Source organism: Macaca nemestrina, chromosome 4 (genome assembly GCF_043159975.1).
Source record: "Macaca nemestrina isolate mMacNem1 chromosome 4, mMacNem.hap1, whole genome shotgun sequence".
NCBI classification, from domain to species: Eukaryota; Metazoa; Chordata; class Mammalia; order Primates; family Cercopithecidae; genus Macaca; species Macaca nemestrina.
Window position 1 is genome coordinate 23,901,152 of NC_092128.1, and position 13,969 is coordinate 23,915,120.

General features: G+C 38.2%; 1 protein-coding gene across 19 annotated transcripts in view; it reads right to left on the minus strand.

Moving 5' to 3' along the window:
* The window catches only part of LOC105471336 (AGBL carboxypeptidase 3), a 149,652-nt gene that overhangs the window by 24,267 nt on the left and 111,416 nt on the right, over window positions 1–13,969 (minus strand). For 8 of the 19 annotated variants that reach the window (XM_024789566.2, XM_071094452.1, XM_071094453.1 and 5 more), the window contains one exon: window positions 7,582–7,813. The exons of 9 other annotated variants lie outside the window; for them this stretch is intronic. In XM_024789566.2, coding sequence (XP_024645334.2) covers window positions 7,582–7,813 — 232 coding nt within the window. Of the gene's footprint in view, window positions 1–1,570; window positions 1,922–7,581; window positions 7,814–13,969 lie in introns of those variants that run through there. 2 more of the 19 variants (XM_071094446.1, XM_071094457.1) reach the window with 2 other exon arrangements.

The following is a 13,969-nucleotide window of genomic DNA, read 5'->3' on the forward strand; positions in this document are numbered from 1 at the left end:
GTGATGTTCTCTGTATTTCCTGAATTTGCATATTGGCCTGTCTTGCGAGGTTGGGGAAGTTCTCCTGGATAATATCCTGAAGTGTGTTTTCCAACTTGTTTCCATTTTTCCTGTCTCCTTCAGGTACTCCGATCGATTGTACGCTCGGTCTTTTTATGAAGTCCCACATTTCTTGGAGGTTTTGTTCATTCCTTTTTATTCTTTTTTTCCCTTGTCGTGTCTGCATGCCTTATTTCAGCAAGGTGGTCTTCAAACTCTGATATCCTTTCTTCCGCTTGGTTGATTCAGCTATTGATACCTGTATATGCTTCACGAGGTTCTCATGCTGTGTTTTTTAGCTCCACCAGGTCATTTATGCTCCTCTCTGAACTGATTATTCTAGTTAGCAGCTACTCTAACCTTTTATCAAGGTTCTTAGCTTCTTTGCATTGGGTTAGAACATGCTCCTTTAGCTCAGCGTAGTTTTTTATTACCCATCTTCTGAAGCCTACTTCTGTCAATTTGTCTGTCTCATCCTCCAACTAGTTCTGTGCCATTGCTGGAGAGACATTGTGATCATTTGGAGGAGAGGAGGCACTCTGGCCTTTTGGGTTTTCAGTGTTTTTTCATTAATTCTTTCCCACCTTCATGAGTTTGTCTAGTTTTGATCTTTGAGGCTGCTGATCCTTGGAGGAGGTTTTCCTGGGGGCTTTTTAGTTGTTGTTGATACTGTTGTTGTTGCTTTCTATTTATTTTTCTTTCATTGGTCAGGTGCCTTTTCTATAGGGCTGCTGCTGTTTGCTGGGATTTCACTTCAGACCCTAGTCATCTGGTTGACTCCGGGGCCTGGAGATGTCACTCAAGGAGGCTGGAGAATAGCAAAGAAGCGTGCCTGCTCCTTCTTCTGGGATCTCTGACCTCTAGGGGCACCAGCCTGATGCCAGTAGTATTGCTTTTGTATAGGGTATCTGACAACCCCCGTCGGAGGGTCTCACCCAGTTGGGTGGCAGGGGGAACAGGACCCATTTAACTAAGCACTTTGTCCCTTGGTTGGGGGGGTATGCTTCGCTGGGGGGAAACCCACTTGTCTGGGCTGCCCAGATTCCTCAGAACTACAAGGAGGAAATCTAGGTCTGCTGGTCTACAAAGACTGCGGCCACCCCTCCCCCTAGGGGCTCAGGCCCAGGGAGATCCCGGTTCCTGAGCCTCTGGCTGGAGTTACTGCAGTTCCTGCAGGGAAGCCCCACCCAGGAGGAAGGATCGGTCAGGGCCAGGCCTGAAGAGGCACTTTGGCCACATTCTGCCATAGTTGGTATGTTGGGCTGTGAGGAACATGTCTAGGGACCAAGCTGTTCAGCCTCCCTGACTCCAGCAGAGGAAAAATGCAGCCTGGAGCTATAGAGATGGATGATGCCCTTCCCCCACCCAGGGAGCTTAGCGTGTGAGGCAGTTGCGAGTCCCAGTGCCGGCCGCTGCCCCTCCCCCAAGGAAGTCAAACAGCTTAGACAGCAGGCAGCCACAGCTGTGGTGCTGGTCATGCCTCCCCTGGGGCATTCTGTAGGCTTAAGCAGATTCCAGCTAAGAGGCGGTTGAGAATCTTCACGGCTCTGGGGTTGGGACACTAGGCCCTGGTGGCATGGGTTCGTGAGTGGGATCTTCCAATCTATGGGTTCCACAGTTCTGTGGAAAAAGCACGATTTCCCTGGCTGGGTAGTACACTCACTCACCACTTCCCTTGGCTGGGGATGTAGGGGGGTGCTCTCCTGCCCTGTGTGGCTCTCAGGTGGGCTGCTGCACTACACTGTTCTTCCTTCTTCTCTGTGGATCACACCAGCCTCCTAGTCAGTTCTGATGAGAGAACCTGGATACCTTGCTTATTATGGTTCTTTTCAATGGCAGCCTCCGAATGCCGCTGTTTCTAGTTGGCCATCTTGGCCCCACCCTGGAGAATATTTTTGATTCACGAGTTACTCAGAAGTACGTTATTTAGTTTTCAAATGTTTAGGTTTTTTTTTTTCGTATTACCCTTTGGCTATTGATTTCTAGTTGGATTCCATTGTGGTCAGATAATACACTTTGTATGATTAAATTATTTTAAATATGTTGAGGTTTATTTCATAGCTAGGATATGTTCTATCTTGTTATATGATCCACGTACACTTGAAAATAATGTGTATTGTGCTGTTGTTGGGTGAAGTGCTCCTTAAATGCCAGTTAGATATTTATATTCTTGGTGAATTATTTTATATCCTTGCTTATTTCTATCTAATTATTGAAACAATTGTGAATTTGTCTATTTCTCCTTTCTGTTTCATCAGTTTTTGCTTCACATATTTTGCAGTTTTTTGTTGTTTTGTTTTGTTTTTTGAGATGGAGTTTTGCTCTTGTTGCCCAGGCTGGAGTGCAATGACACGATCTTGGCTCACCACAACCTCCACCTCCCGGGTTCAAGTGATTCTCCTGCCTCAGCCTCCCAAGTAGCTGGGATTACAGGCATGAGCCACCACACCTGGCTAATTTTTGTGTTTTTAGTAGAGATGGGGTTTCTCCATATTGATCAGGCTGTTCTCAAACTCGCGACCTCAAGTAATCCACCCACGTCAGCCTTCCAAAGTGCTGGGATTCCAGGCGTGAGCCACCACACCCAGCCAGTTCTGTGATTTTACACACACATCCAAGATTGCTGTGTTTCTAGTGGATTGACCTTTTAAACATTATATATAATGCCCCTCTTTGATAATTTTCTTTCCTCTAAAATCTACTTTATCTAATATTAACATAGCCATTCCTGCTTTCATCTATTAATGTTTGCATGATGTATCTTCTTCCATTCTATTACTTTCAGCCTGCCTCCATTGTCATATTTGAAATGAGTTTCTTGTGACTGCATATTGTTGGGTAATGTTTTAAATTCATTTTATTAATCTGTCTTTAACTGTTGTATTTAGATCATTTACATTCAGTGTAATTGTTGATGTCTTAGGACTTAAATCTGCCATTAAAAAAAATGTTTATTCTTTGTTTTTTGTTTGTTTTCTCTTTCCTGCCTTCCTGTGGGTAATGTGAACATTTTTCAACAATTCCATTTTGATTTATTTAGTGTTTTTTAGTATATCTCTTTGAACAGCTTTTTCAGTGCTTGCTGTATTATACTACATATGCATAACTTATCACAGTCTATTGGCTGTGTTAACTTAGTAATCTGAGTGAAGTACAAAGCTTACCTCTCTTTATGTCCTTTTACCTTCTCACATTTATAATGGTCTTAAATATGTCTTTTACATGCATTTGGAACCACATCAATATTATAATTTTTGCTTCAACCATCAAATATGATTTAGAAAAATTTATATTTACCTGTATTTTATATCTACCTGTATTTTTGTTTACCATATTCTTTCTTTCCTGATATTCCTTCTTTTATCATTTTCTATCTGTTTAGCTAAATTCCATTAGTCATTCTTTTAGAGTAAGTCTTCTGGTGAAAAATTCTCTTAGTTTTCTTTTATCTGAACATTTCTTGACTTCTCCCTTATTTTCACTGGGTATAGGATTCTAGGTTGACAATTTCTTCCAATAATTAAAAATATTGTGCTACATCTGGCCTTTGTGGGTTTTGATGAGAAATCCACTATCATTCTAATTGTTTTTCCTCTGTAGGAAAAACAATTTTTTTTCATTTTCAGAAGTTAAATTTGGGGGGATGGGCATGGTGGCTCATGCCTGTAATCCCAGCACTTTGGGAGGCTGAGGCAGTCAGATCACTTGAGGTCAGGAGTTCAAGACCAACCTGGCCAACATGGCGAAATCTCATCTCTACTAAAATACAAAAATTAGCCAGGTATGGTGGTGGGCACTTGTAATCCCAGCTACTCGGAAGGCTGAGGCACTAGAATCACTTGAACCCGGGAGGCAGAGGTTTCAGTGAGCTGAGATTGTTTCACTGTACTGCAGCCTGGGTAACAGAGCAAGACTTTGTCTCAAAAAAAAAAAAAAAAAAAAAAAAAAAAGTAAAATTTTGGGCTATCTTGGCATGAATTTCTTTGGGTGTATCCTATTAGTGGTCTGCTCAGCTTTTTGATCTGTAGGTTTATGTCTCCTGTCAAATTTGGCAACCTTTCAGACATTATTTCTTTGATTTCCTTTTCAGCCCTGTATTCATTCTCCTGTCCTTCTGAAACTATGATATGTGAATATTAGATCTTGTCTTACAGTCTTACAGGTCCCTGAGGCTCTATTCATTTTATTTTAAGCCTATTTTTTCTCTTAGGTTTGGTTGGGTAATTTCTATTTTTCTCTTTCTCAATTCACTGACTCTTTCCTCTATTTGCACAATTATACTGTTGTGCTCAGCCATTAAGCTTTTACAATTTCAGTTGTATTTTTCAATTCAAAAATTTCTATTTGGTTCTTCTTAATATTTTTTTTTCTCTCTCTGCTGAGGCTTTCTATTTTTTTTTTATTTCTTCTAAGTGTGTTTATAAGTGTTTTTTGAAGCATTTTAATTATGATTGCTTTAAAAATCTTTGTCAAAAAATTCTAACATCACTAACATCTCAGTGTTTGTGTCTACTAATTGTCTTTTTTCAGTTTTAGATCTTCCTGGTTATTGGTACAACAATTTGCTTCTGATTAAAACATGGACACTTTCGTATTATGTTATGAGACTCTGGATCTTATGTAAACCCTCTGTTTTAGCTGGCTTTTTGTTACTTTGCTCCAGCACAGGGAGTGGGGAGATAAGACCTCATTACTGCAAGATGGAAGTGGAAGTCCAGGTTCCCCATCTGGACTCCATTGACACCAGAGATGGGAGGCTTCTAATCATTATTGGACAGATGTGGAGGTTCATCTCCATATGTAGCCTCCATTGAGACTGTGGTGGGGTCTAGATGACAATCAGGACATGGCTTGATTTTTAGTCATTACTTTCATAAGAGGTTCCTTATATATTAATACTTTGAATCTAGAAATGCACTCAATGAGGATGGGCCTGAGCATGAAGGTACAGACAAATAGTGAGGCATTAACTAACACCTCTTTGGTTACAAGTAACAGAAACCAATTCGAGCTAGCTTAATTTGCAAAAGCATAAGGTAGGGTAGGGGAAGAATTATAAGAAAGTACGAAGCTACTCATGGAAACAAAGGGAGAGGGAATTCAGTCAGGCTTCAGGAAAGGACTAGAACTAGAAAATGGAAAACTTCCAAGGCTTTTTATTCATCTGCAGTCTCTGCTTTTCTCTCTCCACAGGAAAGTTTTTACTTCCCTTAGCTCAAATTTGCATCCTACAGCAGTTTCATGTACAAGACTGATCCACTATCTCTCATTCCAATTCCAAAGCATAGGGAAAGATAATCTGAGTGGCAACCATGCCAGTGGGTAGAGGTCACATAATTACAAACACAACTTTTGGAAGTGCTACCCTTATGTAGACACCCCCAAAAGTATCTGATATAGGTGTATATGGAAATATTAACAAGTAGGAAAGCCGCAAGCAAGGCCTTTCTTAACAGATGATCTCACTACAAACTTAAACATTGTCAGGTTGATTTTTATTGTTGTTGTTATTCTTACAACTTAGTTCTTTATGGCTGCCTTTTCTGTTTTATATATCGTTTGTTTGACTGTCTCAACACTCTTGCATACTATTACTTATAGTAAGTGATTGCAGGGTAAAATGAGAATAAGCAAAGAATGAGAAGATCACACTTTGCTAAACCATCTTAGACATTGGTCTAAGTTAGGATTAAGGAGAAACTAGTTAATGTGCTGTACGAGTTTGCTGAATTATCATGTTGAACATGATATAACATCTGAATGTAATCATAGGGCTGAAACTTCATTGTCTGTTCTGTTCTTAAGCCAAAATGAATAGGGTCTAGGTGGATTAATAGGTGGATTGCACGTTAACAAGATGATTTACATACCTTAAATTTCCCTCTGGTCAAACATGGGTCAGATTTCAAATATGAAGGAATAAATCTCATGCTTGGCATTCCATTTGGTAATGATAAAAATTCTTGAGAAAGATTATGCAAATCAAAATATAATTGGAGAGATTTTTCACTTCCAGGAGGATGAAGTAGATGCATTTTCCCTATTCTTTGCACTAAAAATAACTACAAACCCATATAAAATGAACAAAAGGCAACTCCAAAAGGTAGAAAGCAGGCAGGCTAGCTAGGGACTTCAAGAACCAAGGAACAACACAATGGTGTCTCCTGGGTTTTCTTTTTGCCTCATATATCCAAGACTTGGAGCTGAAGAAGCTAGCAACCTGAGAACACAAAAGTGCCCAGAAACATGCACAGAAAGCTCTCAACAATAGCCTGTATTATGTAGAAAAGGACCAGGAAAGGGACAGCCTACTGATACAGAAAATGTTAGGCAATAACCACTGTACTCCAGCCAAGTGCCACTGATAAACAGTGCCCTCACTCCCACCCATGTAAGCAGAGGCTGAGGGGCTTACGCTTCCACTCTTATGAGGTATAATGAGGGATCTCAAACTTCTGCAAGGGTGGTGTCAAAGAAGGACAAGTAGAAGCCAGAACTTTGACTCTCCCATTGGCCTATAAAGAGTCTCTCTCCTCCCGCAGGGTGTCATTGGAAACCAAATGGGGAGCCGAGATTTCCACACTCAATGGACAGAAATGAAGTACCTCTTTCTCTCCCCATTGGGCTGGTGTCAGAGGATGCCTAGTGAAGAGTCAGGGTTTTCACTAATGCACAGTAGCAATGCTTCATAGCCTTCACCCATTTTCTTATGAAAGTATTTGTAAGTTTCCAGTTGATATGTAAGCACTCTTTGTATATTAAGTATATTGGTCATGTTTTTCACTGTATAAAGAGAAATGGCAACACATAATGATAAAGTTCAGGAGGACTCTGGAATCAGAAGGTCTAGGTGGATTTGACTCCAGATTCCACTATGTATTGGCTTGTGAGGCTTTGGACAAATTATTTAACCTCTTAGGACCTCAATTTTCTCATGTGTAAAATGTAAAGTGTATACATGTATAACTTAGAACAGTGTGTAGCACATAGGAAGTACATTACAAAAATCTGTTGATAATATTACTATTGTATTTATTATTTTCAGCTTGTTACTGTCTTTACTTTTATTTACACATGTTTTCTTTTGGCCTTAGAGGTGGTTCTATTTTTTATCTTTAGAAGAAAACTGGGCTCACTCTTTCTGCTTTCATCTGAGTATCAATAAACTGAAGTAGCTCAGGTTAATTATTTTTAATCCTGGTTACCCCATAGGATTAGAAAGTTACCCCATAGGATTTAGAACAGCTGACAATATTCAAGTCAGGCTATAATCATACTTTATTTATGCATACTTTATTAATAGATCTAAATTAATGAGTAGTTTCATGCAAATAATCAATTAAATAAGGCCTGATAACTTACTCCTTTACTTATCCAGTGTTTTCTGACAGCTTTGGGTCTTTGTTCTTTGCCAAATGTGATGCAGCTGACATCATTTTCAAGAGCAGATTTTTTTCTTAGGATAATAAATTAATAAGCCCTGCTTCCTTTAAAAAGATTATTAAATAGCTAAGATATTTGATAAAAACTGTATTGACTTACTGATGTTGGATTGGGAAGTTGGTTCTTGGATTGAATAGCTGTTTTATCTGAGTGGTTTGCATGTTTTTAGGGTTATGCATGATGGGGAGCAAATACTGCAATATTTCTTGAGTTTGAACTATTCCTTTATCCTTGTAGCTCCTTTTTTCATCATCTGTCCAATTTATGCCAGTCTTCTTGCTTTGGAAAGATATGCATTCTTTTATTTTGCTTTTTAAGTTGTGGTGCAGATCTGGGGAGCAACCACAAAAATATGTACAGGGATATAAACTCTACTCACAATTACTTATTGGGCATTATTATATGCCAGGGATTTTATCTAAAATTCCTTGCCCATCTGAAGCTTGTACTTTAATGACAGTGGGCAGAAAATAAACAAGTAAAATATATATTATGTTAGATAATGATAAAGTTTACAGGATAAAGTAAAGCTGCAGAGGGGAGTAGAGAATTCTTGAGGGGTTGATTTCCACTTTTAAAAAGGTGTTAATAGAAAGCCTCCTTATGAAGCTGACATCTCATGGAATTTAGGAAGCAAATCAAGCAGGTTTCAGAGGAAAGATAATTTGAGGCAAAGGCCCTGAAGTAGGAGAATAGTAGTGTGTTCAAGAACACCAAGAATGCAGTCAGTGGCTGGAGGAGAATGAACAAAAGGGAAAGTTACAAGGGATAAGTTCAGGTAGGTAACATGGACTCAGCTCATGTAGGGCCTCATAGGCCAGTAGAAGGACTTTGATTTTTACTGAGTGTGAGATGGAGAAGCATTGGAAGGCATTGAGCAGAGGAGTGTCAGTCTGAGATTTGTTTGGACAAGATTATGCTGGTTGCCAAGTTGAGAACAGATTGAAGAGAGGCAAGAGTGAACAAACAGGGAGATCTCTTGGAAGGCTGCAGAAACAATCCAGGAGAGATGGTGGTAGCTTGGACCAGGGTCGTGGAAATGGCTAGAAGGGTGAGAAGTGGGGTGGGAGTATTCTGGGTACATATGTGGATTTTATAAAGAATTGGATATGAGATAAGAGAATAAGAGCGGAATCAGTGGTGGCTCCAAAGCTTCTAGTTTGAGGAAATGGCAATATAGGGATATGGGGACTGGGAAGAGCATGTTAGAAATCCCTTTTTTATTAGATGATACAAAGGAATTATTGTTTTGTTAATGGAGACACTGGAATATAATAACATTTTAAAAAATGTTTATCCTACCCCATATTAGTTAGGATGGCTTCTATAAAAAAACAAACAAACAAACAAAAACCTCCAGAAAATAACAAGTGTTGGCAAGGATTTAGAAAAATTGGAACCTTCACACATTATTAATAAGAATGTAAAATGGTACAACCATTGTGGAAAACAATATGATGGTTCCTCAATAATTAAAAATAGGATTACTATATGACCCAGCAATTCCACTTCTGGCTATATCCCCCAAAGAATTGAAAGCAGGGTCCCAAAGAGACATAGATACATTCATCTTTATAGTAGCAATATTCATAATAGCCAAACGTTGTAAGCAACACATGTGTTCATTCATGAATGGATTAATAAAATGAGGTATATTCATACAATGGAATGTTATTTAGTGTTAAAAAGGAAGGAAATACTGACAAATGCTACAGTATTGGTAAACCTTGAGACTACTATACAAAATAAAATAAGACAAATATCATATCTGTCATTCAAATATTTGACTCCACTACCTAATTTGACTAGAATATTCCATTGACTAGAATTCTATATGACTAGAACAGTCAAATTCATAGATACAAAAGTAGAAGGATGGTTTCCAGGTGCTGGGGCGGGGGAGGGGGAAGTGAGGAAGACTAGGCATAAAGTTTCAATTTTAAAAGAGAAAAAGGAGTTCTGGAGATTGCATCACAATGTGACTGTACTTAACACTACTGAATTGTACACTTAAAAATAGTTAAAATGGTAAATTTTGTTATGTGTATTTTATCACAATTTAGAGTCAACATACTTGGGAAGCGAGGGTAACCCTGAGTAAAGCCTGAAGGAAGATCAGTAGTCAGACATTTAAAAAAATGTCATAATTTATAATTGCCATGCTTAAATTGGTCCATAGACAGCATAAGAGAAAGTAGAATACATTCAGAATAAAAGCAAGAAATACACTGTGCTTTGTTAGTGTTTATCTAGTGATATACACTAAACTGTTTATAGGCAAAATAATATAATTTATAGAATTTATTTTAAAATGCTCTAGGGAAAAAGTGGTGGGAAAACAGATGAAACAAGAGTAGCAGGATGCTGATGAGGATGGGTGATGGGCATCAGTGGACTCATTATTCTATTCTTTCTACTTTATGTTTGAACATTTCTACAATAAGTTTTTGGTAAAAAAATTATTCTTAAAAGGAAAATAAAAAGATAAAGCATGCATTGCATTAAGCTAGATCTGAAAGATAATGTATGATTACAATATCTGGCAATACTGGCATATGAAATGAACTTATTTACAGTTTCTTGATAAGCCATTCTTAGGCCACTCAATAAACATTCACTGAATGTAGGCCAGGTGTTGTAGCTTATGCTTGTAATCTCAGCACTTTAGGAGGCTGAGGCAGATGGATCACTTGAGGTCAGGAGTTTGAGACTAGCCTGACCAACAGGGTGAAACCCTGTCTCTACTAAAAATACCAAAATTAAGTGGGCATGGTGGTGAGTGCTATAATTCCAGCTACTCAGGAGGCTGAGGCAGACAAATTGCTTGAACCCAGGAGGCGGAAGTTGCAGTGAGCCAAGATCACATCACTGCACTCCAGCCTGTGTGACAGAGCAATACTCCATCTCAAAAAATAAATAAATAAATAAATAAATAAATAAATAAATAAACAAACATTCACTGAATGCTTATTGTATATCTGGCACTATTTTTGTTTGGTAAATAGATGTGAAAAACACAGTTCCTGCCTTCAATATGTTAAGAATCAGGACTAGAGAGCAAAAAGTGAACTATCTATTAGAATATACTTCATAGAGATAAACCAGGACACTTACTACATACATATACTTATAGCCATACTTATAGATGGGGGCAAAGGGTATTGGGTAAATGAATGAACACAAGTCAGCCAAGTAAAAAAGAAGGAGAGTGATCTAGGATGTGGGACTAACATGGCACATTCAGGAAATCATAAGTGTGGTATAGAATAATCGGGATATCAGGTAGGTATGAAGACATGGTTCAAAACTGGAAGCCTTGTTTGCAGTAACACTTTTGAGAGCTCCTCTAAGATGGGAATAATTCATGACTGATAACGCTAAATAACTGTGTTTTGAATGATACAGTTAGGGGGCCATTGAAGACTTTACGCAAGATAATCAGATTTGCAGTTTTGAAAGATCACACTGGGACCCAGGAAAACAAAAGGTGGAAGAAAAGTGAAACACAAGGCAGGGAGACAAATTAGGAGGCTAATGCAGTTCTTCAAGGGAGGCAAAATGAGGGTCTGAATTAGCGGTAGCATTAGGATGAAGAGAGCAGATTCAAGAGAATTTTTAGAGGTAGAACGGATAGAGCTTCATGTTATTAGAGACCAAAAAACAGAAGTTCACAACATTAGGATAAGTCTTGGGTTTATTACTTAGATAACTGGATGATGGCAGTACACTGACTGAGACATGGGATGCAGGAGAAAGAGATTGGCAGTGGACAAGTTGAAGATAAGTGCCTGTGGGGAAAAACAGATGGAGATATCCAGTAGGCAGAGGAATATGAAATTTAGGAGAGGCTTAGACTGAAGATTAAAAAATATCATGGTCATCAGTTGCTGGTTGAAGCTGCAGGTAGAGATGAGAGTGCTCAGAAATAAAGTATGTGGTGACAAAGACCAAAGGATGGACTACTGGAAAATAGCCTACTTAAAATTTAGGCAGAAGTGATGTCCTACATGGGCTCCTCTTCATATATTTCAACACATGTTTCATGAATGGCTAGAGAAACAGGAGTAAAACCAGGAGACAGTAGTGTCACAGATATGACACTCAGATTGTGAAATAGCTCAATGAATCAAGGGAGTTTAAAGGCCCTGGGAATAATCAACAGTAGAGAAGTCAGTATGGCTTTGTAAATAACCATTTCATGGTATGGCAACAGTAGAAACATTCTCAAGCACTAGGTTGAGAAGTATACAAGTGAGGAAGTGAAGGTAATGAATGTTGGCTATATTTGAGGAAGGTGAGAAAGAGGGCAATAATTAGAGTTATTTCACTAAGGAAATTGATGGACATGGGATCTAGAGCACTGCTGAATGAATTAACCCTAAACAGAGGGATATTTATTTCTGTGAAACAAGAAGGAAGGATGTTTGAAATGAGTTGATTTATTGATGACCTCTCTGGTTTTTGTTTCTGTTTTATATGTGAAGTAAGAAGTGAGGTTATCTACTGAAGGTAAAGTTTTATATGTGAAGTAAGAAGTTAGGTAGAGAGAGAGAGGAAAAGATTTAGAATAGTTACTCTGGAGAATGGAAGAGGTAGTTGATCAAGTTTATGTATATGTAAATTGTGCAAACAAGAATGTATAGTGCCATTTGGTAATGTAGTTTTTCTGCAGCAGGGCTCTGTAATCTAAGATGGGGTAGAGATGGATAGTTAGATTCATCTAGAATTACAGTTGTTCAGCATTGGCTTAGTCAAAGGATAAGAAGGCAAAACGAGATCTAATTAAACTTAAGAGCTTCTGCACAGCAAAAGAAACTATCAACAGAGTAAACAGGCAACCTACAGAGTGGGGAGAAAATATAGGAATCTGACAAAGGTCTAAATATCCAGCATCTATAAGGAACTTAAAGCAATTTACAAGAAAAAAACCAAACAACCCCATTAAAAAGTGGGCAAAGGACATGAACACTTTTCAAAAGAAGACATACATGTGGCCAACAAGCATGTGAAATACAGCTCAATATCACTGATCATTAAAGAAATGTAAATCAAAACCACAATGAGATACATCTCACAGCAGTCAGAATGACTATTATTAAAAAGTCAAAAAATAACAGATGCTGGCAAAGTTACAGAAAAAAGGGAATCTTATACTCTGTTGGTGGGAGTGTAGATTAGTTCAACCATTATAGAAAGCAGTATGACAATTCCATAAGGAGCTAAAAACAGAATTACCACTCAGCCTGGTAATTCTATTACTGGGTGTATACCTAAAGCAATATAATTCATTTTATCATAAAAATACATGCATATGTATGTTCACTGCAACACTATTCACAATAGCAAAGACATGGAATCAACCTAGATGCCTAACAATGGTGGGCTGAATAAAGAAAATGTGGTATACATATACCATGGAATACTATGCAGCCATGAAAAGAATGAGATCATATCCTATGCAGGAACATGGATGGAGGTGGAGGCCATTATCTTTAGCAAACTAGTGCAGGAACAGAAAACCAAATATCACATGTTATCACTTATAAGTGGGAGCTAAATTATGAGAACACATGGACACAACAAGGGGAACAACAGACACTGGGGCCTACTTGAAGATGGATGGTGGGAGGAGGGAGAGGACCAGAAAAAGTGTCTATTGGGTACTGGGGTGATGAAATAATCTGTACAACAAACCCCCGTGACATGAGTTTACCTATATAACAAACCTGCACATGAACCCCAAACTGAAAAGTTTAAAAATAAAATAATATGATGAACATCCTTACATTAAAAAAAAAAGCAGTTGAAGCAGTTGAAGCAGTTGAAGAAAATTACAACACAAGGAATGGAGAAAATGTGCTGGAGACGTGGATGAGGTTGCAAGAGCTGAAATGTAACCTATATTCCTTAGATTTGGAATTGAGCTAATGTAGATTCTCAATCTGCCTGGCTCTGCTTATTTATACCTGTCCAGATTCCAACTTTCAGTGAGATATGATGTGAATACAGATATCTAATTATTCCCCTCTCAGTCTCCTACTGAGATGGAATGTGAAAAAGAGGAAACTGACTACCATGAGAAAACAGTAGGGATTATGGGTTCCCATATGTCAGAAACTTGAAGGTCTTTCTATTAAATACAGTGCAGATGGATCAGATAAAACTCCTGTAGACTGATTTTTAAAAATCTCTCCTAAGGAAAAGCAGCATGCATATTAAGAAAATAAATAAACACCAGAAACATTCTATAAACATACTCTAACTCACATGGATGAGAGTTTGATCCAAGAACAGATTATTGATAGCTGTGAGAGTATATTTTTGACTTCATTTAAAATATTTTCTATATTCCTGAATATAAAGAGACTAGGATAAGGAACTCCCTCTTAAACCTATCACTCAGCTTCAATAATTTGATTTCTTTTTGCTGCAGTGATTGACTAATATTTAGAATCCACCAAGAGCATTAAAAGAAATGATTATAGAC